We start from the raw sequence: 23,086 nt of genomic DNA, 5'->3' as shown, positions 1-23,086 counted from the left end.
TAGTGTGGAATGCTGTTCAGAACCAGCAAATCCGAAGAAGCGATTAGTTCTGATGGGAAATGAAGGTGATGTCTTCGCTCTAAGCTTTGGTTAGGAGATTCATAAACACATTCGACGCCGTTCCGTCGGTCTACATACGCTGGTGGAAGTCCCCGTTAGATCAGGAATGTCGAGGTCCAGCTGGACCCTTTCTGGAACCGAAGCCGGTAGGAAAAGCAGCGGTTGCCGACCAGACCATTCTTTGAGATACTTCCGGGTCACGACGGTTTTGTTGGCATCTAGTGAGACCCAGACCCAAAACTGGGTCGTGATGGTTCAGCTTTTATTCTGAAAGGAACCGTTGCTTGGTTGGTAAAATGCAACAGATTTTATCCAGCTTGTCGTTGGTTCTTTCGGCTGAAGAGGAAAGTTACGGATTGGCCACTCCGACAACTTCTCTAGAACGAACTGAACTGGCGTTAAAGATTATGTGGGCATAGTTCTTTACTTTGGATGTTTTGGTTTACGGTCAAATGAAAAGATGACAGATTTACCAAACACCGCTGAAACCACGCCTCCGTCAGATCTGGCAGATTCTGATTGGATCAGTAAAAGCAATGTGTCATGTCTTAACGCTATGTGAGATCAGTCCTAGTGGAAACATTTAAAGTCATATTACTTATTATATTCTAGAGGATTATAATAAAGTAATTAATATTTTGAGTTCACAGATTGGTCACATCTTATTGACTAAATAGAGTTCTTTGATTTATTAAAAGGAGAGAGTCCTTTCTTCATTCTTCTCTCTAGCTGGAAATAAGCAGTTTATAACAAATGCATGAGACCTTGAGGCCATATCTCAGGCAGACTAGTTCTGTGCAGAGGAGGGGGGAGAATGACTTTTGGTGGAAAACAGTCATTTCATTGCGTTACATCATCTTGTGCTGATAAAGGTTTCGTTCAGACGTGTTTTGGTCAGATTTAGTCTGGTGCAGCATCACAAACTCTAGCTATGACCACACAAAACTTTAGTGGAATATCTAGCGCTGATTTGATGTTTCCTGTGGCGAACATCTTCAAAGAGGTCTAAGCAAAGTTGTTTGTCAGTCTTAGCTGAGTGCTGACAGCCACCTCTAATGGAGAAAACATCTAATGAAGACGCTTAGTCCAAATCCATCCAGTCCCTCATGAGACATTTCCTGATGGACAGGGATTTCTACGACTTTGTGGCTAAATTTTCTAAACAAAACACCAACTGAGGCTGAGCCTCATGACCCTGATTTTCAGTGACGGTAAAAATAAAATCAGAATTTGAATAATTACACATTGCACCAAAAGAAAATCACCTTCTCCTCCAGACGCGTCCGGTTTGGGTTTACAAAGGGACCAGGATGTTGGCAGCAAACTCGGGAAGAAGATTAGCATCGTCTTAAAGAGATAACGTGTGTGTTGTTAGCTGGCTTCTTGCTGTTCACAGGTGAGTTTACCTGCAGCTGAAATGAGGACTTCTGGGGAGATGTGGAACACCTCCAAGCCCCCCCCCCCCCCCCCCCCCACACACACACACACACACACACACTCCTTTACAACATCCTTCAGCTTTTCTTCAGAGCATCATCAACAGGAATGCTCCTCCTACGGCAGCTGGATCGGGTTCCAGCGCGTCGCTCGTGTAGCCCGACAGAAGATGAAGTCATTTCAATCCCACAAACGTTCCCGGGATGAGTGTCGTAGCGTTTAACAGGTTAAATCAACCATAAGTGGCTTATCTGACCGGAAGTGCTAAATCCACTGGAGCTGGTTTTTTTTATCTCTGGATATCGGTGCAGGATGCAGAACCTTTTAGTGGGTTTGGCTCACTTACATTCACAGATGTGACGAGATGGTTTTAAATCCAGATTTTCACCTTTTATTCTTCCTGACGTCACAAAGTTTCTCTGCAGACCTTTCCTTGTCCTCCTTTCTCCACCTCAGCTGTCCTCCTGCCGATGTCCTGTCTCGTCCTTCTGTCTGCCGGTGTTTGGAAAAAGCTAAGCCAATTCCAGGCCAGATTACAGTAATAAAATCACAGTAAATTAGAGGGATTAAGGTTTAGGTCTCTAAACACTGGTATGAGAGAAATAAAAGGCTGGAGGGCAGCAGGAGGAGAAGGCAGCAGCTTAATGAGAGGGTCAGAGTGATTTCCTGACCACAACAATAAGAGATTGCAGCTCGACACGGAGGTCTACTCACAAATCCGTGACATCATTCGCACAGAAAAACCCCCAACAACAACAACCTCAGAAACAGGTCTAACTCTTCTGTAGGTGCAGGAGTTCAGTCAATCAATCAATCATTCAATCAATACTTTATTAATCCCAGAGGGAAATTAGAGTTTCAGCACACACAATTCAGAGATCAGACATATGTGGGCAAGACACATGACAAGAATTGGTGACTGTAGTCATTCGCAACCCTGAGTCGCGCTACCTTAATAGAGATAAGAGGGTTACATGAGGATTGGTTCAGGTGAGGGAAAAAAGGGCACTTCAGAGTTACCCTCCCACCAGGAGGGCAGCTTTGCTCTACAAAAAAACACCTCAGACATATATGCAACAGACTTCAGACAACACAACATAACATGAGACTCCAATAGGAAGGCAGGGTGGGTGGTGGCGGGTTGGGCTGGGATCCTGTTTGCCCCAGCGAGAGCAGCCATCTACAGCGCTCATCTACTGTACAGTCACAGGTGGGAGGGAGATCTCGGGAGAAGCAAAGAGCACACTGACTCCTACAGATTGATGACCTCGCCAGGCTGAAGTCCACCAATCCGAAGGCGGTGTGTGTGTGTGTGTGTGGGGGGGGGGGGGGGGTCGGGTTTTCACAGCATCTGTCTGAATTCCTTCGTGGGAGTTTGATGCTTGCAGCTCAAGGCTACCAGGGCGTCAGATTCAGATAACAAGAATTTGTTTGGGTCAGGCTGAGATAATTTCTTATCTGCCTTCAGTCTTAAAACTGATCATTCCAGTCCTTCAGTGAAGCCAATTTTGGGTTTTTAAACTTGTCCATACCGTCCGGTGACTCTCTCCGAGATGACGTCCATTTTGTGCACTAATACCGGTATTGCAGCTAGAACATTGTCCAGCTTACAATTCACCTCAAGTAACGTCCCAGTCTGAGAAGTCTCCACACGGACGGTGCTTTCCGCGGGTGCGGGTCGCCCTCCAATCACTCCCGTCCTCCCAAATTTCCAGAAAACCAGATATCCTCCCACTCCAATCAGGAAAAATCCAGTGAACATCAGACCGAATATCCACACGTCTTCAATGTCCTCAATGGACAGCTGGCTGAGGCATTTGATCTTCCACTCCTTCCAGCAATCCAGCATATATCTCACCGGGTGTGTCCCCTGTGGACATGTGGGAGCCCCCTGCTCCGTTCTCATTGTTGAAAAAATCTTGTCGATCGCATTGAATGACCAGTTTATCAAATCCATGGTTAAAAGTAGTGTTTATCAGAAGAAATGCAGAGAAGCGCTCTGTGGGCAGACAGGACAAAAGAGCCTTGGGAAAAAAGATAAGGGAGCGAAAAGAGAAGCGTCTGTACTCCGCGAGTGCCGGGAAGAAAAAAAAACGTTCAGGTTGTTACTGTGATTATGGGATGAAAAAGGGTGTTGCTCCAGTCCGCACTGGTAAAGAAGGAGCTAAGCTGTGTCACGGCGTGTGGGCGAGGTGAGCGGAGGTGAGGCGAGGATCCAAATGCAGGGAGGAAGACAGGCAGACAGGTATGACGTTTATCATGAACTTTAATAAGTAACAAGCAGGACACTGAAACAATGGATCGACACAAGACACAGAACAGAAGGGGTTTAAATACACGAGGGCCGGGAGCTAAGGTGATTGGGAAACGAGAGGCAGGTGGGAGCAATTAACGAGACACAAGGCTGAACCAAAACGGGGAGACAAGATAGGGTGTGTCAGTACCCCCCCCCCCCCCCACACACACACACACACACACACACAAAGGGCGGATACCAGACGCCCACAGGAACACAGAGCAGGGTCGGAGGAGGGGGACCCGGAGGGACCGATGAAGAGGAGGCAGGGACCAGCAGAGTCCGGGGGTCTGCGCCTGGGGCAGAGGAGGAGGAGCCGACAGGCTCCTGGAGGCCTGCGTCTGCGGCAGAGGAGGAGGCGACGACGGGGTCTCGGGGGCCTGTGTTTGTGGCAGAGGAGCTCTGCAGGCTGGACCGGGGACAAAGTCTCTGCAGGCTGGGCTGGGGACAAAGTCTCTGCAGGCTGGGCTGGGGACAAAGTCTCTGCAGGCTGGGCTGGGGACAAAGTCTCTGCAGGCTGGACCGAGGGCAAAGTCTCTGCAGGCTGGACCGAGGGCAAAGTCTCTGCAGGCTGGACCGAGGGCAAAGTCTCTGCAGGCTGGACCGGGGACAAAGTCTCTTGGACGGGCTGGACCGGAGACAAAGCCTCGTGGAAGGGCTGGACCGGATACGGTGCGACCTCCGGAACCACCACTGGAACTGGAGATGGAGGAGACGTCGGACCAGAGGGGACGTCGACCTCTGGACACGAGGGGACGTCGACCTCTGGACATGAGGGAGCGTCGATCTCTGGACTGGAAAGAGCGTCAACCTCTGGACTGGAAAGAGCGTCGACCTCTGGACTGGAAAGAGCGTCGACCTCTGGACATGAGGGAGCGTCGACCTCTGGACTGGAAAGAACATCGACCTCTGGACTGGAGAGAGCGTCAACCTCTGGATTGGAGAGAGTGTCGACCTCTGGACTGGAGAGAGCGTCGACCTCTGGATTGGAGAGAGTGTCGACCTCTGGACTGGAGAGAGCGTCAACCTCAGAAGAGGCGCCGACTTCAGAAGAGGTGCTGACTTCAGAAGAGGCGCCGACTTCGGAAGAGGCGCTTACTTCGGATGAGGCGCCGACTTCGGATGAGGCGTCGACTTCAGAGGAGGCGTCGACATCAGAGGAGGCGTCGACATCAGAGGAGGCGTCGACTTCAGAGGAGACGTCGACTTCAGAGGAGGCGTCGACTTAAGAGGAAGCGTCGACTTCAGAGGAGGCGTCGACCTCTGGCCCGGGGGCGTCGACCTCTGGCCCAGGGGCGTCGACCTCTGGCCCGGAGGTGTCGACTTCTGGCCCGGGGGCATCGACTTCTGGCCTGGGGGCGTTGACTTCTGGCTCGGGGGCGTCGACTTCTGGCCTGGGGGCGTCGACCCTTGGACTGGAAGAGGCGTCGACCCTTGGACTGGAAGAGGCGTCGACCACCATTGACTTCCGAACCGTTGACGTCTGGACCGTCGATTTCTGGACCGTCGACTTCTGGACCGTCGACTTCTGGGCCGGGACCGCCTGCTTCCGGACCGGTACCGTCAGCTTCTGGGCCGGAGGCAGAGCTGCTGCGGGAGGGGCTGCCTGGACAGGCTGGACCAGATGCGGTGCGACCTCCGGGACCACCGCTGGAACAGGATGCGACAGAACTGGTGGTGCTGGAAACTGTGAGAGCAGGGAGGACAGACCGTCCAGCTGAAACTCCTCGAGGCTGAGCATCCGATGGAGCTGGGCCAGCTCAGCCCGGAGACCGGCGAGCTCCACTGGGTGGACCCCGGACTCACTCCTCTGGCCCTGAGATGAGGGAGCCGCCGGCTGGACCGAGACCCTCTCCCGGCGGCCCGAGGAGGATAGAGCATCCAGGCGGGTCTCCTGGAAGCTGACGAGCTGGCGGAACCGGCCAAGCTCCGCCTGGAGACTGACGAGCTCTGTCAGCTGGGCTGCGGCCAACGCTCCTCCGCCTGCAGATGACGGAGGCGCCGATTGGACCGGAGATGGAACTGCTGGTCTGGCCGGGGGCGGGTCGAAGCTGCTGCGCCGAGCAGGGGCAGCGGCGAGCTCACAGCTCCGTCCTGGAACACAGGACTGCGGTAGAGCCCGGCGTCTCTCCCCACGCAGTGGACCAACCCTGGGGAAGCTCACAGCCAGACGGGTGCCCATGTAACTGAAGTGATCCAAGTGCGTCTCTCGATCCAATCTTTCATCAGGCGCTGGGAGGGTGGAGAGGATAGCCGAGGGTGCAGGTCGGTGCCATCGTCTGCGGCGAGGCGGAGCTGGAGCTGGAGAAGCCGGCTGGTGGCTTGGGGTGAGCCACCGGAGCACGTACTTCCACGGGAGAATCTCCCCGCTGGATCCTTCAATGGGTCGGTCCATTCTGTCACGGCGTGTGGGCGAGGTGAGCGGAGGTGAGGCGAGGATCCAAACGCGGGGAGGAAGACAGGCAGACAGGTATGACGTTTATCATGAACTTTAATAAGTAACACGCAGGACACTGAAACAATGGACCGACACAAGACACAGAACAGAAGTGGCTTAAATACACGAGGGCCGGGAGCTGAGGTGATTGGGAAATGAGAGGCAGGTGGGAGCAATTAACGAGACACAAGGCTGATCCAAAACAGGGAGACAGGACAGGGTGTGTCAAGCTGTTCCAACAATAAGCGACGGTTTGAGATTTAGATCGTGACCGAAAGAACCCGGATGTAAGCGGCTAAAGATGGCCAGTAGGAATAAACTCACAGAACATTTAAGCTCCACATCTGCTGAACCCAAAAGCCCAGTTTTACAGATCCTGAGCAAATATTTGTTTTTTTATGTGTCAAGAGCTGAAAGTTGAACTTTGTTAAGTTTACTTCATGTTTTACTTTGGGATCCGTTGTTTGTTCTGGATATCTTCTGCTGGCTGTAAGAAGGATCCATCATAGAAGATAACGAGACATCTGGTAAGGTCTTTACTTTTAACGAATTCAGCGGCCCAATGGATCCCTGTTTAAAGGCCGGTTCGTCCACAACAACCCCAGCAGATCCAGCAGCTCTTTGTTTGCTCACCATCTGGTCTGTTTGAACACCGTGTGACTTCTCTGAGCAATCAATGTGTTCCTGGGGCCGGTCAATAAGTCCGTACAGTACCAAGGAGCGCCTCGGATAAAAATAGTCCCGTCTCTCCTTTTTCAGAAAAGACTTTGGTTTCCTAAAGAAGAGGATTTTGTTATTTCCTTCTCTTGATTTTCCATGTTTTAGGCCTATTTTTGAAGAGTGGGGGTGTCTACACTAAGTTCAGAAAGAGCTAGAAATATTCAGTCTACAGCACACACACACACACACACTCATTCATAACTGACGTATCTGTGACGGTCCCACCCTACGCGCCCCCACGTCAGCAGCGCACCCCCAAATTATTTTTAAAAGTCTTTTTTTTATCCCAAAGCTGAAATGAAAAAAGAAAAGGGCTTGCAGGAACGTTCTCGTCTATCTTCCCCTCCATTATTTATCAACCTCCCCTCATCCCTCGTTCAGCATGCTGATGGAGGATAAAATAGGTCATTCAGGGAGAGGCTGGGGCTCACGCTGAGGCGGATGTCTCCCCCGACACACGTTCGCTCGTCCCTTCATCCCATAAATCCACCTCCTCTTCACATCACGCCCTCTTTGTTGTTCCTCGGTTTGTTTTCTTCGTTTTTTTAAAGAGGAATGAAAGTCAAACCTAACGTGTCACTACAGGCAGCCTGGAGGAGGCGCACGATACCATAATATTTATGAATCTATTAATCTTCCTGCAATGGGAAAAAAGATCAGCTCCAAGCAGAACGGTGTTTCTAAAACTGATGGAAGATGATTTCTCATCTGATTTAATTAACAAAACAACTACAGTAAACAATGAAATCGGTTTTTCTGTTTTTCCAGAAAGTTCTCGTGACATAAAATAAAAATGTCCCACGAACCCTAGCTAACTGGTTTAATGAGGGGTGATGGTAGCCTGGCCTGCCAGACTCCTCCTCTGTTTAATTCTGCACAGAGAAAGGGTCTGGGAACTCTCCTGTTCAATTAACCCCACCCCAATCGAGCCAATCAGCTCTGAGCAGCGGACGTCACACACCGCGACGCTCAGTTCGTCATAAACAACGAAGATGGCGTTTGAAGTGGAGTTCGCCGAGGCTCTTTCCTCTTGGACATGTCTTTGAAACCACAACAAAAAGAACCCCTAAAGGCCTTTCTTCTAAAAAAAGATGTTTGCGCCATCGCCAGGCGCCATTTTTGACTACATCTAAAAGACTACAGTGTCGCACGGTACAGTCGACATTTCCACTTAGTTTTTCTGATTGGTTGCTTTTGAGCTGGTTAGTCCCGCCTCTTATGTGCCTCTCTGCATTTGAGTATAGGGGTGGGCAATCCTGGTCCTCGAGGGCTGCTATCCAACAGGTTTTTGTTGTTTTTCTTTTCCAACACACCTGAACACACCTGGAACTGCGCTGCTCTGGGTGGCTGCATGTTGGAGTAGCTCTGTTGATTATATGTAAGTTTTGCCTTTTCTTGGACATTTTTTCTTCTAGTTTCTCAAGAAAAACTGTATTTTTGGACACTTTACTTTTCTGTTTCTGGTGCTGTGAAGCTTGGAGGATTTTTACTGCTATTTTTTTTAGCTTTTTTCACTTTTTGAGCATTTGTTATGATGCGTAACCATGGCAACAAGCTGGATTACAATCAGGAGCAGCTGATTAACATTGGAAAGGCTGAAATAATACCTCAACCGAAGCCACAAATCCCAAATGAGCTGAAACGCAAGAAGCGTGGGTGCAGAGCGGGAGCAAAACGGAGACAGAGAAAGCGGAAATTCAAACCATCTCTTCCATCGATCATAATGGGCAATGTGAGATCACTGGCCAACAAGATGGAGGAACTCCAAGCCCTTTCAAGGACTCAGCCAGAGTTTCGGCAGTTTCGGAACCGCTGGAGGAGATAATGCAAAGAAGGATTCTCCAGAGAATCAAGAAAATGATGGACAACCCTGAGCGTTCTCTTCACAAGACTGTCCGACAACGGAAGAGTGTCTTCAGTCAGAGGCTTCTTCAGTTTCGTTGCAACACTGTATAGACGCACTCTGCTCATTGCTGATTGGCTTGGTTAGAATTCTCATGGGTGGGGTTATTTGCATGGGAGAGTTACCAGACTCATTCTCTGTGCAGAATTAAACAAAGGAGAACTCTGGCAGGCCAGGCCAGTGTGATGGTAAAGAATGGAGGAAATTTTGGAGTGAAAAGAGTCTAAAATAAACAGATTATGATAAATGACCTGCACCTGTAGAGCACCTTTCAGAGTCAGGGGACTCCAAAGCGCTTTACAGCATCATTCATCCATTCACACCCTGGTCCTGATGAGCTACATTGCAGCTACAGCTGCCCTGGGGCGCAGTGACAGAGGTGAGGCCTGCCGAACCGGTCCATCCAACCATCACCAGCAGGCAAGGAGGGTTATGTGTCTTGCCCAAGGACAACACAATTCTCTACATGGAGCCGGGATTAATCCTACAACCTCCGATTACTGGACAACCCACTCTACCTCCTGAGCTGATGCTGCTGCTCATATTAAGTTATTGTTACAGGTGATTATCAAATAGGTATTGAGTTTTAGTACTGCAGAAATTAAAGTGTTTTTTTTTTATCTATTACTAAATGTATTTTTATGTAAAAGTTCTAAATAATTCTTATCCTACCTGCTGTGCATTGGTCCTGGCCTTCAGGACCATGGAGAGGGCAGCTCTGGCCCGTGTCAGCAGCCCGATCCAGCATCACGCCTTTCCTTCTTCTTGTTCACCTGGAACCAAACGGTCACACGGGTGAATGAAATGAAGCTCCGGCTGGATTGTCATCAACGTTACAAAGTTCAGCAGCTTCCTGAAAACGCAACTGTGGAACAAACGGGATGATTGTGACGCCATTAGTTTGTAAAGGTTCCGGCATGAGGGACGTTCTGAATGCAGGTCTCTTTTATTCCTGCAGGATAAAACTGTAACTAGAAAGATTTTTAACAGCCCCTTTTTTTTTACTTGAAGTAAATTAAGATATGAATCATTTATGTATTAATTTACACAGAAACAGTCAAAATGGCAGAAAATTATAACTTTTAATTGTCAGAAAAAGTGAACTAAAAGCTATTCAACAGCACGGCTAACTGATGCTAATCTGTTAGCTTCAGGCTAGGTGCCACTAATTCTGATAGAAACTCACCAGGAGTGTTTCTTTTCTTTTCTTTTTTTTTTTTACCTGGAGTGTTTCTGCGCGAGACACGCATTTGACTGTCTTTACACTCACAACACCTCTCCATTTTTCATGCTGAAAAAAATAACCGAATCTACACAGTGTGTCCGGAGTACTGCACACGCCCCCAGCCACAGCGCTACAGGTTGGTTCACTTTACCGTAGACCTTAGATGAGCGAGAAAGGGGAATTGACGCCCTCCAGTGGTGAAAAGCTAGAACTAAAATCTGGTTCTTGACCCTCCTTGTCCACCAAGGTGGAAAAACGCTGTTTAATTATTATTAAGGACAAAAATTGTGAGGAGGAGAATAGGATACTGCCCTTATGAAGTTACAATAGTTAGTAGAAACACTTATTGCTACTTCTGTATTTGTGTAAAGTGTTAAACAGTGTGTGCAGTCCGTGTCTGGCAGGCCAGGCTAACTTTGGAGAGGAGAGGGTGTTTTTACCCTCTAGCGGACGTAAACTGTTACTACAGGCAGCATCCATAAAGCTAAACAAAACATTACTTTTTAGCACTTCTTGTAGATTCCTTCAAAATAAAACATACCACCTTAATATTACTACGGGTTATAAATCCGTGTCAACAATGGTTAACAAGAAAACCAGAACGTATTCACTAATACAAACTACTTAACTACTAAAATTCCATAAATCTATTTTAATTATCTGTGTTCAACAAGATGAATCAACAAGCTAAAGCTGGAGTTATTAGCACCTAGCTAACAGCCTTCCACGAGGCTTTGTCTCCGGTCCAGCCCGTCCAAGAGACTTTGTCCCTGGTCCAGCCTGCAGAGACTTTGTCCCCAGCCCAGCCTGCAGAGACTTTGTCCCCAGCCCAGCCTGCAGAGACTTTGATCATGCGCTCTCTGATGGCCACAGTGAGAAACTAAATCCACAGTAGATTTTATTCCTAATAAATAAAACTACATAATATATGGTCATATAAAACAAATATATTTAGTTACATTTTACCAACATAAGCTTGTAGTTTCTATCATGTCAGATATAAAACTAGTTATTAGTTAAAAGACGGACAAATGCTCAAAACATGCTCAACTACATCTAAAAAAAGATATTTCATGTTTTTAAATTAAATATCCATATTTTATTTTAAACAGAAAAGCATTAATGTATTTGGATTTCACAATGAATGTATAAATTACTACTCAAATAAATAAAATCAAAATCAAATAAAACTGTTTGGTAAAAAGTTTATTAAAAAACTGAGTAAATGTTTGATCACAACAGCTAATTTAATTTCATTAAATAGTTAAATCAGATAAGTTAGGATTTAAAATTTTATACAATATACTCTTTGGGTGTAATGGGCAAAATTGGAGATGGGTAAAATAATAACTACAAACGATTTATTAAGCTTTGGATGAACAATATTCAACTCTGAATGTAATATTAGCAAAATATTTTTGTGAGAATTGGTGGCCTGTTTGCTATGAACTCTGCTTTAATGTTACATAACTGTTCTGCAGTGAAAATGAACGTAAACTTTAAGGACATGAAGTTTTTTCCACATTTCATATTTTTCCACTTATAATTAACATTGTAGGCTTTTTACCCCCTACACCCCCAGCAGGGCCCTGAGGTCCAGTGACCAAAGCCTACTGGTTGTGCAGCACCAGGCTTAAGGTCAAAGGTGACAGATCATCTGCTGCTGTGGCCCCCAGACTCTGGAGCTCTCTCCCCCTGAGCCTGAGATCAGTGGACTCGGTGGTCTCCTTTAAACTCACCTGTTCAGGCTCATCACCACCCTCTCCATGCTTCTGCCTTATTCCACTGATTGACCTCTCTTCTATTCATTTTCCCTCTCCCTTTCCTTATGTTTCTTTTAATCACAATTTAATTGTTTTTCTCATTCTAAACATATTTTTAATCATTTTTTTATCTTTTTAATACTTTTTTTTGTTTGAATGTGAGGCACCTCGTGACTTATCTTGAGAGGCCCTATATAAAAGATTTTCTTTCTTTTAAATCTGCCTTAATAGAATTTTTTTCTCTGCCAGACTTGTGCCCCCCCCCCCCCCCCCATACACACACAAAGAAAAAAAAATTTTAATAAAAGTTTGTAAAAGTCAGCAGCCTTGGTCTCTGATTGGCTGAGGCGCCAGAGAGCAGTTTATAAATATATAAACGTCTATAAACGTCGGCACAAATTCTGCCAACACACTGAATCAAAAAGGTTTCAAAATATTCCTAAAACAGGGAATTGTTCAAAGGAAAACTCTTAAGCCAGCGCAGAGCTCAGGTGGGTGTCTGCTCTCTGTCCATCCTGTTTATTATCACTGGCTGCTTAATTGTCACTAAAAGTCATGGTAACCATGACAACTCCATCAAATTATGTCATTTTCATCAGTGAATACATTTATTCAAATGGGAATGTAGAAAGGAACTCAAGTGAGTAAAAAAAAACAACTCAGTGGATCAGTTTAGAGGTTTTTATTGTTTCTGCTTGGATTTTTTTTATGTAAATGATGGTTTGTTTAAAATATATTCCTACAGTCCCACTACTGGTCTTCATAGAAGACTTTAGCCATCGCAAGGGCAACTTTGGAAACTTTTTTGTCCTTGGCGTCCAGACCCATGTTGGCACGCGCCACTCCGATCCAGTACTGTTCTGTGCGGACCTGGTAGTCCGTCACCGTCTCTCCTTCCTGCACCGACGGGTGCTCCTCTTCATCACCTGGAACCACAAAGTCACACAGAGGGATAAAGTAGGCGGAGCTTTGGGTCATTTCTGGGAGGGGAAAAGTGACCGGGAGACGCGATGTCCCGATCCTCTCCGCTGTTGCCGTTTTTCGGTGGTGGTTTTTTTTTACGTGGATTTTAAAGCAGCACAAATGATGTTTACTTGCTTCCATTCTGCTTCACCAGCAACTTTTCTAATTTTACTAAAGCTGGTTGTTTTGGACAGCATCTGCTGATGTCACTTCCTACTGAGTTACAACCAATCAGCGTGAGTTAGCCAAAAGCTCCGCCCAGCGACTCTTCCGGGCCTTTCAGAGTACCTAACCCTGTTCAGAGGCTCCAGAAAACGGCCCGGGAAGCGTCCCGTTTAGCCGGCCCGATGAAGTGGAGACACACGCGTGCCGGGAAATTCTGGTCAAATTCCCCTGAAGTTCCGAGAGTGGAACAGGCCTAACGAGAGTGGATGAAGACCCAGCTGGAACCAGGTGGGATACAGGTAACAGCCTGAGCTGCAGGGCCGCACCGACTCACTCTGAGGGCCACAAATGGCCTGAGAACCACCCTTTAGAGACCCCATCTTTATTCTTCTTACATTTAACATCAAGTTGAAGACATAAAAAGCTGATTAGTGGCAGAATAATTTAGCTTCCACGTCTAACTGAAACAACACTCATTATTATTATCTTAATATTGGTATTATGGTTTTATATCACTATTACATTATATTTATGCCCTGCGATGGACTGGCTCTCTGTCCAGGGTGTACCCCGCCTGATTGCCCATTGACTGCTGGAGATAACCCCCCCACACGACCCTACATGGACAAGTGGGTTCAGACAATGGATGGATGGATATTACATTATATTTAGCCCTTATTTCTCCATGTAAATAAAAATACACACATAAATGTGTGTATTATAGACGTTTCTAGGTTTGGAGGTTAAAGGGTTAATAATAAAAACCTGATTTATTACCACTGATGAAAACAGATGTAGGGTCGTAGAGATGAAGCTAATAAACTCATTATGATACTATCTGCATCCTGATCTGCTAAGATGCTGATTAATATCTTGCCTTCCTCTTCCTCGCTGTCTTCTGCTGACTCCTCTTCCTCCCCTTCTGCTCCTTTCGCCTCCTCCTCCTCCTCCTCTCCATCCTCTGACTCAGACTCTTCCAGCCACTCCTGCGTCTCTGTGGAGACAAAATCATAAATCAGGATGAAACCTCAGACTCGTCTGGCTCTCCTCCGCGGTCGGGACGAGCGAAACACACACTGGACCCACCACGACCCCGTTAAAGAGTCCGCTCGTCTCTGTGTGACTCACTTGGGTCCATTTCCACCAGAACCTCCCACTGATCCATCTTGTGCAGGTCCAGGCAGTAGAAGTCACTCAGGGTGAACTGCCGGTCGCCAACTTCAAACATCCCTCCGTACAGGTAGAGTTTACCCTGACGGGACGTTGCCATGGCGCTGGACCTCGGACAGGGCTCCACCGTCGGCGCCAAGGCAGAACCTGTTCAACAGAACTACACCTGAGTATAAAACCTCCTCTTTCAACGTGTTTTAAGTTTTACACCCCGTTTGGTTTCATTTTCAGGTGTGTGTGTGTGTAATCTTGCCTTCTTCACCCTCTTCTTCATCTTCTTCCTCCTCCTCCTCGTCCTGAGGACCAGGAATCACTTCCTTGATGGTCATCACGGTCCCGTCCTCGGTGACGATCTCCTTGACAACCTCGGTGGGTCCTTGAGGTGCAGATTCTTCTTCCGTCTTCGTCTCTGCCCCCTCGCCCGCACTCCTCTTCCCTCGCCGCCGTTTCTTTTTCTCGGACTTTGCTCCCTGAACAGAAACACGAACACGGATCGATGGAACGTCGGGGGGAGTTTGGCACACTTAGCTCAGACCAAGTTCAACAAAAAGATGATTATGAACCTGTGAAACTATAACTACGCTTTTTTATAAACTCTGTCGACCCTCTGCGGCGCACCTGACGTCATCGATCATTTGATGAGTTAAACGTTTCATTTGGTTTCAGCACAAACACACAAAGACACTCAAACATAAGTTAATGTCTCTACAAAAAACTGGCTTTGCATCATTAAAGAGCAAGTCACCCCCCACAAGAAACTTACTTCACTCCCACTTCATGTCTGAAAAATGCAACAAACGCCGTTGCTTGGCAGAGCGAGAGGGTGGAGCCGCTAACAAATACACACATACACAGGCTCACAATGGCATTAAGACATCATAATGTACCAGATGACATCATAGCATACCTCTTAGCCAATAGCGGTGGCAGATTTAAATTCAGATACAGTGCAGAATTTTCCCTGACGACGGCACAACACTGACAGTTGTAGGCAGAAAATTTGAATTTTAACCAAGATGCACTGGAGTGCCAAATTATTGACGACACGTGTCTGTAGCACGATTACACACTCCTTTATATAGTTTATCAGCAATAAAAAAGTGATTTGGGGGTGACTTGCTCTTTAAGGCCCCAGAGATCTCTTTAATTAGAGTTTTAGTTTGTTTAGTTTAGAAGGTTTATTTAGAACAAGTAAACATAAAAGAAAACCGTTTTAAACCGATCGTCTCCTGCTGAGAAAAAGCTGAGCTCGTCATGTTAGTAAGCTGTGCTGATCACCGGTAACGACCCGCGAGTCACCACAACCGCGCGTTTCCTCACAAACCCACTTTCCCCACTTCTGGTGGCGGCTGATTGGTCGGTGATGAGTCGGGTTTACCCTGAGCACGCCGGGGAACCAGCGGTTCTTCGCCGTGTCGTACAGGTAGAGGTCGTTATAGAAGTCTCCCTCCAGCGTCTCCTCCTCCTCATCGTCACAAACCCCCCCGAACAGCACCGCCCGGCCCGCCGGGCCGACAGCCAGAGAGAATCCGGAGCGAGGAGGGGGCTTATTCCCAGAGGGGCTCAGTCTGGACCAGGACCACTTCTCTGCAGGATCAAACAGACGGGATCAGCTGGGACTTCACCTGATCTGATGAAAGATGCCGGACTCATTCTGGACCTTGTCCGTCTTTCCCCTCTCGCTTCAGCAGGAACATGTCCGAGTGGATGGTTCCCTTCTCCACATCCTTCTTGACCCTCTGAATGAATCAACAGTTAGACTTTAGGAGCCACGGGACTGGGTGGGACGCTCGCGGGGGCGCACGCGTACCACTTTAGAGTAACCCCCGTAGATGATGACGCCCGCGCCGTCTGGTGTGGAGGTCATCTGGCAGGCAGAGCGTGGGGAGGGGGCGGAGCCCGATGGGGTGAGGCGCGACCAGGAGAAGCTGTCCAGAGAGAAGGCGTAGACGTCGTTGTGGTAAATAAAATCCCTGGAAGACAGAAAGAGTTTGATTAAAGATGAGAAACTTGAAGAGTTTCATTACTTTAAAATGATGGAACAGAATAAAATAACAGACAAAAACAATCGTTTCGGGTAAAAATCAGAGCAGCTTATCAGAAACAAACATTCTGAAGGGCAAAGGTGAACAAACGCTCATCATCTCAGCATGACCCCACGGTGACCCTGTTTACCTCGTGCTCTCATGGAAACCTCCAAACACCAGCAGCTGCCGCTTACTGAGGACCATCCGGTGGCCGCTGCGGCCCGACGGACCGCCGGGAGCTCTGGAAGAACAAATCAGCTCTTTTAATTAATGCAAAGCAGAAACTCATTAATCAGCTGCTTTTATTTTGCATTAACAGAAATAAATCCACAGCTAATTCATCAAATTCCTGTTTTGAAATACACAAATTCGAGTCTTAATCCTGATTTATTCCTGCTCTACTTTTCTGCTCCTACTTGATGTTCTCCCAGGTGTGCGTAGCCAGGTGCAGAACCCAAAGGTCCTTGTAGTGGTAGAACTGTTCCCCGTTCGGGGAGGCAAACTCTCCCCCAAACACCCAGAGCTGGCCTCCACCCTGAGGAACCACCACCGCCTGAGGGGAGGAAAACAGAACGGAGGGAGGGTGAGACAGAAGGGGAGGAAGGGGGTTGCTTCACAAAACTCAATCAAACAAGAGGAGCTCAGCTGTGAGGACGCCGCTGCCCTCTTGTGGATTCAATTATTATGACAATTAAAAAAGCGACTTTCAGCCATTTATCCCTCTGGGGTCCAGGGTGTAAATCACCGTTTTTGACTCATTTTGGTTTTTCTTTTGTATTTTCTAATAAAAACAATAAATATTGCCTTATGGGGTATCATTCTTTTCATGACAACCTGGACTATCTGAATTTAAACATATTTTATTAATTTGGCAATAATGTACATGCATTTTGGAGTGGGGAGTGGCTCTGTCTCACGCCGCGGAGATTGAGATCTGACAGCTGCGCGGTGCCGCCCACTCCTCTTGTTGGATCTCCGAGGAGCTGCATCTCTGCCTTCATCCTCTACCTCAGTGGTTCCTAACCTGGGGGTCCCGACCCCCACAAGGGGGCGCCAAAGCCTCACAGTGGGTCACCAGGACCTCTCCACTTTAAGGGGTTAAAACTTCATTTATTACTTGTTTATAGCCTACATTTTGCTCACTTTTTTTTCATGAGTGAAAAGTTTACTGATATTAAGACAGGAAATAATTAGTACAGAAAAAGTAACACACTTTTAAGAACATTTTGCTCAGCTCACTGTTTTATTTTTAAGTGTCAAAAGTTCATTAAAGATAGGATTGGTTGATTAATCACAGCGTTTACAGTAAATAATCTAGTATAAACAGTAATATACACATTTAAGTACATTTTGCTCAGTGTATTTTTTTACGTTTATTGAAAGGAATGCTTGATTTATCAGTGTTTACAAGAAACAATGTGTTCAGAAAAGTAATACAAACTGTCAAGCACATTATGCTCTGTTTGGTTTTGTTAATGACTTTGTTCTGTACTGGAGCCTACAATTACTGTTATCTATTGAATCAAAGCATATTAAAATGTTCCTGAACAGTTTTATCATTTCTTAATAATGTTTGTACTGGAAGAGAGAATGGGAGGGGGTCGTCAGAAATTTTACTGGTAAAAAACGGGGTCGCTTGGGAAAAAGGTTGGGAACCACTGCTCTACCTCATCATGACCCAACTCTTCTATGAGGAAGGATGGATCTGCCACATCGTCATCAACATCCTCGCTGTTTGCCTCAGACTCCGGCTGCGAGTCTCCGTCCACTTCCTCTGCTTCCAGTTCAAAAAACAGCCGTACTATCTGAACTGCCTGGTGGACATTTATCCTTCTCATCATCCTTTATATAAGCCTAATAAAAGCCTACTAAACTGCAGAGACAACATATCTGTCCATATCACTCCAAAATATGAAGTTTATGTCAATATCTGTCTAATTGTTTGTTGTTACTCCATTCGCGTCACTCCTTTCCCCGCAAAGCGGCTCCTTTTTGCGCACATCTCGTTACTCGTGCGGCCTTCCTCTCTCTCTCAGCTACATAATGATGCTTTTTATCAGCTGAATATGTGAGACTTCCACCAACAGCAAAAGGATCTCATGTTTTTGTGGGTGTTTTATGTTCACGAGTACATTCCCTCTCACGGGTTACTAAACTGCTGTTTCGACAAGTTATCAGATTGTCTAAAAATAGGTCGTTTTTTAGTTTAGTACAACTCCGCTTTTACGTTTCCTATTAAAGAAATTTAAAAACTGGGGTGTAGTTTATAATCTCCTTTTTAAAGCTGAATTGAAACCGAAACTCAGGGAGGCGGAGTCTTGCTGCTACAGCGTCCCAAATCAGACCTGTTCAAAAGATGCGGATCCGCGTCCGTGGACCCCGGAGGGTTAAACTTGATCTTTGATGATTTTGCTACATCGACTCAAACGGCTCAAAACCACCTCAGTCATCTTTGTACCTGGTGAGAGCAGCGGGGCGGAGGCGGGTTGGGAATCTCCGATGTAACCCAGCTGTTCTTCTTGATGTTGTAGAAAAACAAATCGTTGTAGAGATACGTCTGAATAAAGACACAAGATTTCATGTTATCTAGCAAGAAGCTCCAGGAAGACCGTTTCAGCTGCGTAATGTCAAAAAGCAGCACTAAACAAAGGAGCGTGTGAGACAGCAGCTCTTTACAGGCTGTGAAGCATTTTAGTTTTGAGAGTTAAAAAAACTCAGATTAAACATTAAAGTTCCGGATGTCCGTTCTAATTCATGCAGATTAACACAGTAGCTGGGGTTGAGCAGAGATGAGACCAGTTGTGTTGTAAGTCCAGTGGTTTTCCAGTAGAGCTGCTTTTTAGCTTTTATCCTGTTTTTACTCCCTCGTGTTCACCTTGAGCAGCGTTGGCGTTTCCTGTTTTACCTTCTTTCCATTGAAATATTCTCCTCCAAACAGGATGAGTTCATCTTTCTCAGGGTGGGCAGAGAGAGACGCGTTCAGCCTAAAACAGGCCACCAGAGACGGGATGAACGTTAGGACACATTTATAATCTGTAAATCAGCTTAAACTGGTTTCTGGTTCTGGTTTGTTAACCAAAAACTGCTATTTATGTCACTACGCATCTTATTTGTTGTTGTTTGCGTCTTTTGTCACCCCTAAGTAGGGCTGCACGATATATCGCAAATATATCGTTATCGCGATATCAGCATGCGCAATATGCGTATCGCAAAGAGCAGATAAACGTTGCTATGAATGGTCAGCTCAGATGTTTGCTACACAAAATGCATTCTGTCAATCAAACGGAAGCGTGATGATTTTTAACTAATCAAATAGCTCTTCACCAATTTGGCCAATTGGGTGGGTTCCCATAGGTTAGAGTCCCGCCCCCGAGGCGAATGTTGATGGTTAGTAAACACCTGAGTTAGCTTTGTTCTGCTGATTCTGCTTTTCCCGGGATCCACTGATCGCCTTTTCTTGTTTTTTTTCCCTTTCCTCACATCTTTTGCTTTTCTTATTTTTAAGAATTTTTTAAAAAATTTCTTTGTTTTTGATTATTTTAGTTCCTGAGTTATGTTTTTATTTATCGCCAGTAATATCGACATTGCAGCACTAATCACAGTTATCGCACATCGCAGGTTTTCCTAACATCGTGCAGCCCTACCCCTAAGTCTCTTTGTGATCTTTGTTCAGACAAATTCCAGGTGATTTACTCTTTTATGCATTTCACTCAACTGTTTGTTTTGATTTGATCCAACTTTAAACCTTCGCAAAGAGCCAACCTGAAGCTTCCACCTGGTAAAGCTGGTGTTACTCACCTTGGTGGTGGAGGAGGACACGTTGTCTCCACAACCTGAGTTTTCTTTGCGTCCAGATTCTGAAACTCCGCAATCAGAGCTTCTAAATCCTCCTGGAAACAGAAAGCAGCGCATCGCTGATGTTTAGAGTCTGGGAGGGAAAAACCGTCTTTTTGGTCATTTTTCTAAATAATTAATACGTTTAACTGTGATTAAAGAACACGTTAAAAAGAACAAATCCTGGCGGACAGCAGTGTAGCTTGCGGGGTTACCTCTTCTCTTTTGGATCGTTTTGAAACCTTTTTCTCCATTTTTGCAGCGGTTTTCTCCGCTCCCTTCACCTTCTTCTCGTTCTTCCCTTTCTTTCCCATATTTGCTTCAATTCCACGTTAATGACTAAAATATCTGATTCATTTACATGAATGATGTGCCAAACAAACCCCACATGTTAAAAATGACGGGATGTTTCTTTACTTTTGACCGGTGAGTTTTACTTCCGGATTTAAACTTCTATAGGCCCGCTGGGAGTGAGCAGCGCCCTCTGTCGGTCTGGAGGAAATTCCAAAGTTCACTAATCAGAAAGAAAATTAGTTTCAACCAATTACATCCAGTTGACTTAAAACATCTAAAAACAGGTTATGGGTTAGGAAACAGCATTTCTGTTAGGTTATGGGCATTTATGGTGTAATTGGTTTAGTTTCTTTTGACACTTTATCTAAATGTGTTACTTCTTTTCGTGTTTAAAACAAAAACGTGTTTTAAAGACGTCTCCATCCCCGTATAAATGCCTCTGTGTGTGTTTACTAGACGTAGTCGGGCATTTGTTGGTCTTGAAATAACAACTAATATTTTTTATCTGACATTTTTCATTAGAAATTGCAAATTTAGGCTAGTCCTGACCTTCGGCCTGAGATAGAGATAAGACCCACCATTCAAATAAAAAAAATCTTGATTGTTTTTTGTTTGTTTGTTTTGTAAATTTTTCCCCATCAGTCATTTTTGTTAGGATTTCTGCTTTAAACATCTTAGTATCTTTTCTCTTTTAGATTGGGGGGGGGGGGGGTCATTTTAAAAGGTTTAAAAGATTTTGGCCCTCTTTTATGTTGAATTTATTTCACAGTTTTCATTGGTTCACTCAATCCATTGTTTTACACCAGAATGTTTCACCTATTTTGTAATTTGAATTGCTTTTATTTTTGATTTATTCAATATATTTACCTTCTACTGTACCATGTTCAGCGCTTTGGGCTTCCTGACAGGGTTGCGGAAGGCGCTTTATAAATAAAGCTTTGATTGATTGATTGATTGATTGAAAAGGTGGCTTTACAGATTAGAACCACCAGAGGGCAGCTGTGCATTTCTTTGAACTCAGCTGCAGCTGATAAATTGCTTTTCAGATTAAAGCTCCGTTTTATTGTCCCAGACTCAGAGAAAAAAAGCTCATCAGTCTGGATTTAGAAAAGTTTGGCCCGTTGAGGGAAATATTTTCAACCTCAGGGCTGGAAAAGCCATCAGTTATTGCTTTCAGTCTCAACTTATCGAACATCTCACGCCTTCTTGATGAACAAAAGTGTGAGTTTTCATCTTCTCTCTTCTAATTATTCCTTTCTTGTCACTGAGACTAAAACTGGACTCCAGTGTTTATTTCTGACACGATCCTCAGGGCTGGCTCTTTCCAGCCATCTGTCAGCATTTTGTGATTTTCCTTTTCCTGCACCACATCTATAAACTCTCACCAAGGTTCACAAACACATTAAACACACACTCATCAGCTGACTAGAAACACACTCTGCACATGACTACCCCCCACAGTTCTGACCCCCAGACGTTATTTTCCAGCTGAGATCGTTTGCTGAGTAAAGGTCAAACCGTGAGTGAAGCGTCTCCTCCAGTGTGTGTGTAGGAGACAAAGTGATCAGCCTGTTTGGACGTTTAGAGAAAAACATCTCGTGTCTGTCCCAGATAGCGTTTCATTAATGGAAACAGGTAGAAGTGGAAATGTCACGCTTCTCTTTGATCACACCGAAACAGACGACTGGATTACACCTGCATCTGACACACACACACACACACACAGCTGTGACTCGGCACTGTTGCATCAGCAGCACCAACTTGCCTGTTAGCCTGGTCGTCTGGTCGTGACTGATGCTGTTGGGAAGGGAATAACGGTCCGAGGTGACAAAACGAGCATCAAGGACAGGAAATTATTCTCTTTGTGATTACAAAGGTTTTTCAACAGGACACACACACACACACACACACACACACACACACACACACACACACACACACACACACACACACCAATCAGAGTGAACCGATCTTCCTGCCCGGCTCAATATTCATTTATAACTTCATTCCACTTGATCATGAACAGAGCCGTATTCTGAACCCAGATTTCACCGCCTGCTGTCTGATTTGATCAGAGGTTCTATTTCACATCACACCTGTCACCACTTTTATGTATTTCAGATGTGAAAATTAGATCTAATGTTAATAATCAGATTTAACCATCAGACAACAATAATCTGAGAAAACACCAAACAGTTTTCCTAATCAGGATTTCGTGAGCACAGCTGTCCAGACCCGTCTCCAGATTATTTATGGAGCCGAGTCCAGTTCCAGCAGCCACACCAGACCTGCAGGGTTAAGGAATCGCTTCCGCAAGCGTGTCCAACAACAGGAAGTGAGCTAAAAGATCTCAAAAAGCAACACACGGTGCTCTGGTATAGAGACAACCAAACCTAGAACCTCATCTAAAGCCATGCAGGACTCACCTGGTTTAGGACCTTTAGGACAGAAGAGTGGGACAGAAGTCCTCCACAGCGATGACAGACACCAGTTCCAGCCAGTTAGTGGGTTTGGGTTTAGTAGGTTAAACACATGAAAACTGTTTTGTTTCTACTCGGGCATCATGTTTGATCAGAAACTGTCAACAAAAGAAAGCTACAGTGATTTCATCTCTAAACCACACGTTTGCATCTACGACTCGTTTCCTCAAATGAAAACAATAAAGAGATCAAATCAATCCTGTTCACCGCAGCTGTTAACTGTCCCTCCTGGGCGACCTCTTCAGATGTTTGGCGTGATGTGACCGAGGAAAACCTCTGGCTGGTTCTGAACTTTGTTAGAGCTTTAAGTTT

General features: G+C 45.8%; 2 protein-coding genes across 2 annotated transcripts in view; both read right to left on the bottom strand.

The window, feature by feature from the left end:
* jph3b (junctophilin 3b) overlaps positions 1–10,410 on the bottom strand; it is a 61,215-nt gene extending 50,805 nt beyond the window's left edge. The window contains exons 1-2 of the mRNA XM_070550518.1: positions 10,040–10,410; positions 9,526–9,626 (exon numbers count right to left, since the gene is read on the bottom strand). Coding sequence (XP_070406619.1) covers positions 9,526–9,601 — 76 coding nt within the window. The 5' untranslated portion in view covers positions 9,602–9,626; positions 10,040–10,410. The remainder of the gene's footprint in view (positions 1–9,525; positions 9,627–10,039) is intronic.
* Positions 10,411–12,508: 2,098 nt separating this feature from the next.
* On the bottom strand, positions 12,509–20,442 carry klhdc4 (kelch domain containing 4). The gene is made up of 13 exons (XM_070550712.1): positions 20,216–20,442; positions 19,965–20,056; positions 19,072–19,150; positions 18,625–18,723; positions 16,583–16,719; positions 16,315–16,407; positions 15,950–16,112; positions 15,800–15,878; positions 15,518–15,726; positions 14,393–14,609; positions 14,098–14,286; positions 13,847–13,963; positions 12,509–12,767 (listed from the first exon to the last, which is right to left on the bottom strand). The coding sequence occupies exons 1-13, from the start codon at positions 20,312–20,314 to the stop codon at positions 12,592–12,594; spliced, it is 1,749 nt and encodes a 582-aa protein (XP_070406813.1). The 5' UTR covers positions 20,315–20,442; the 3' UTR covers positions 12,509–12,591.
* Positions 20,443–23,086: the final 2,644 nt, after the last annotated feature.

This window comes from Nothobranchius furzeri, chromosome 4 (genome assembly GCF_043380555.1).
Source record: "Nothobranchius furzeri strain GRZ-AD chromosome 4, NfurGRZ-RIMD1, whole genome shotgun sequence".
Classification (NCBI taxonomy): Eukaryota; Metazoa; Chordata; class Actinopteri; order Cyprinodontiformes; family Nothobranchiidae; genus Nothobranchius; species Nothobranchius furzeri.
Note: the sequence above shows the minus strand (reverse complement) of the source record. Positions and strands in the feature narration are given on the sequence as shown.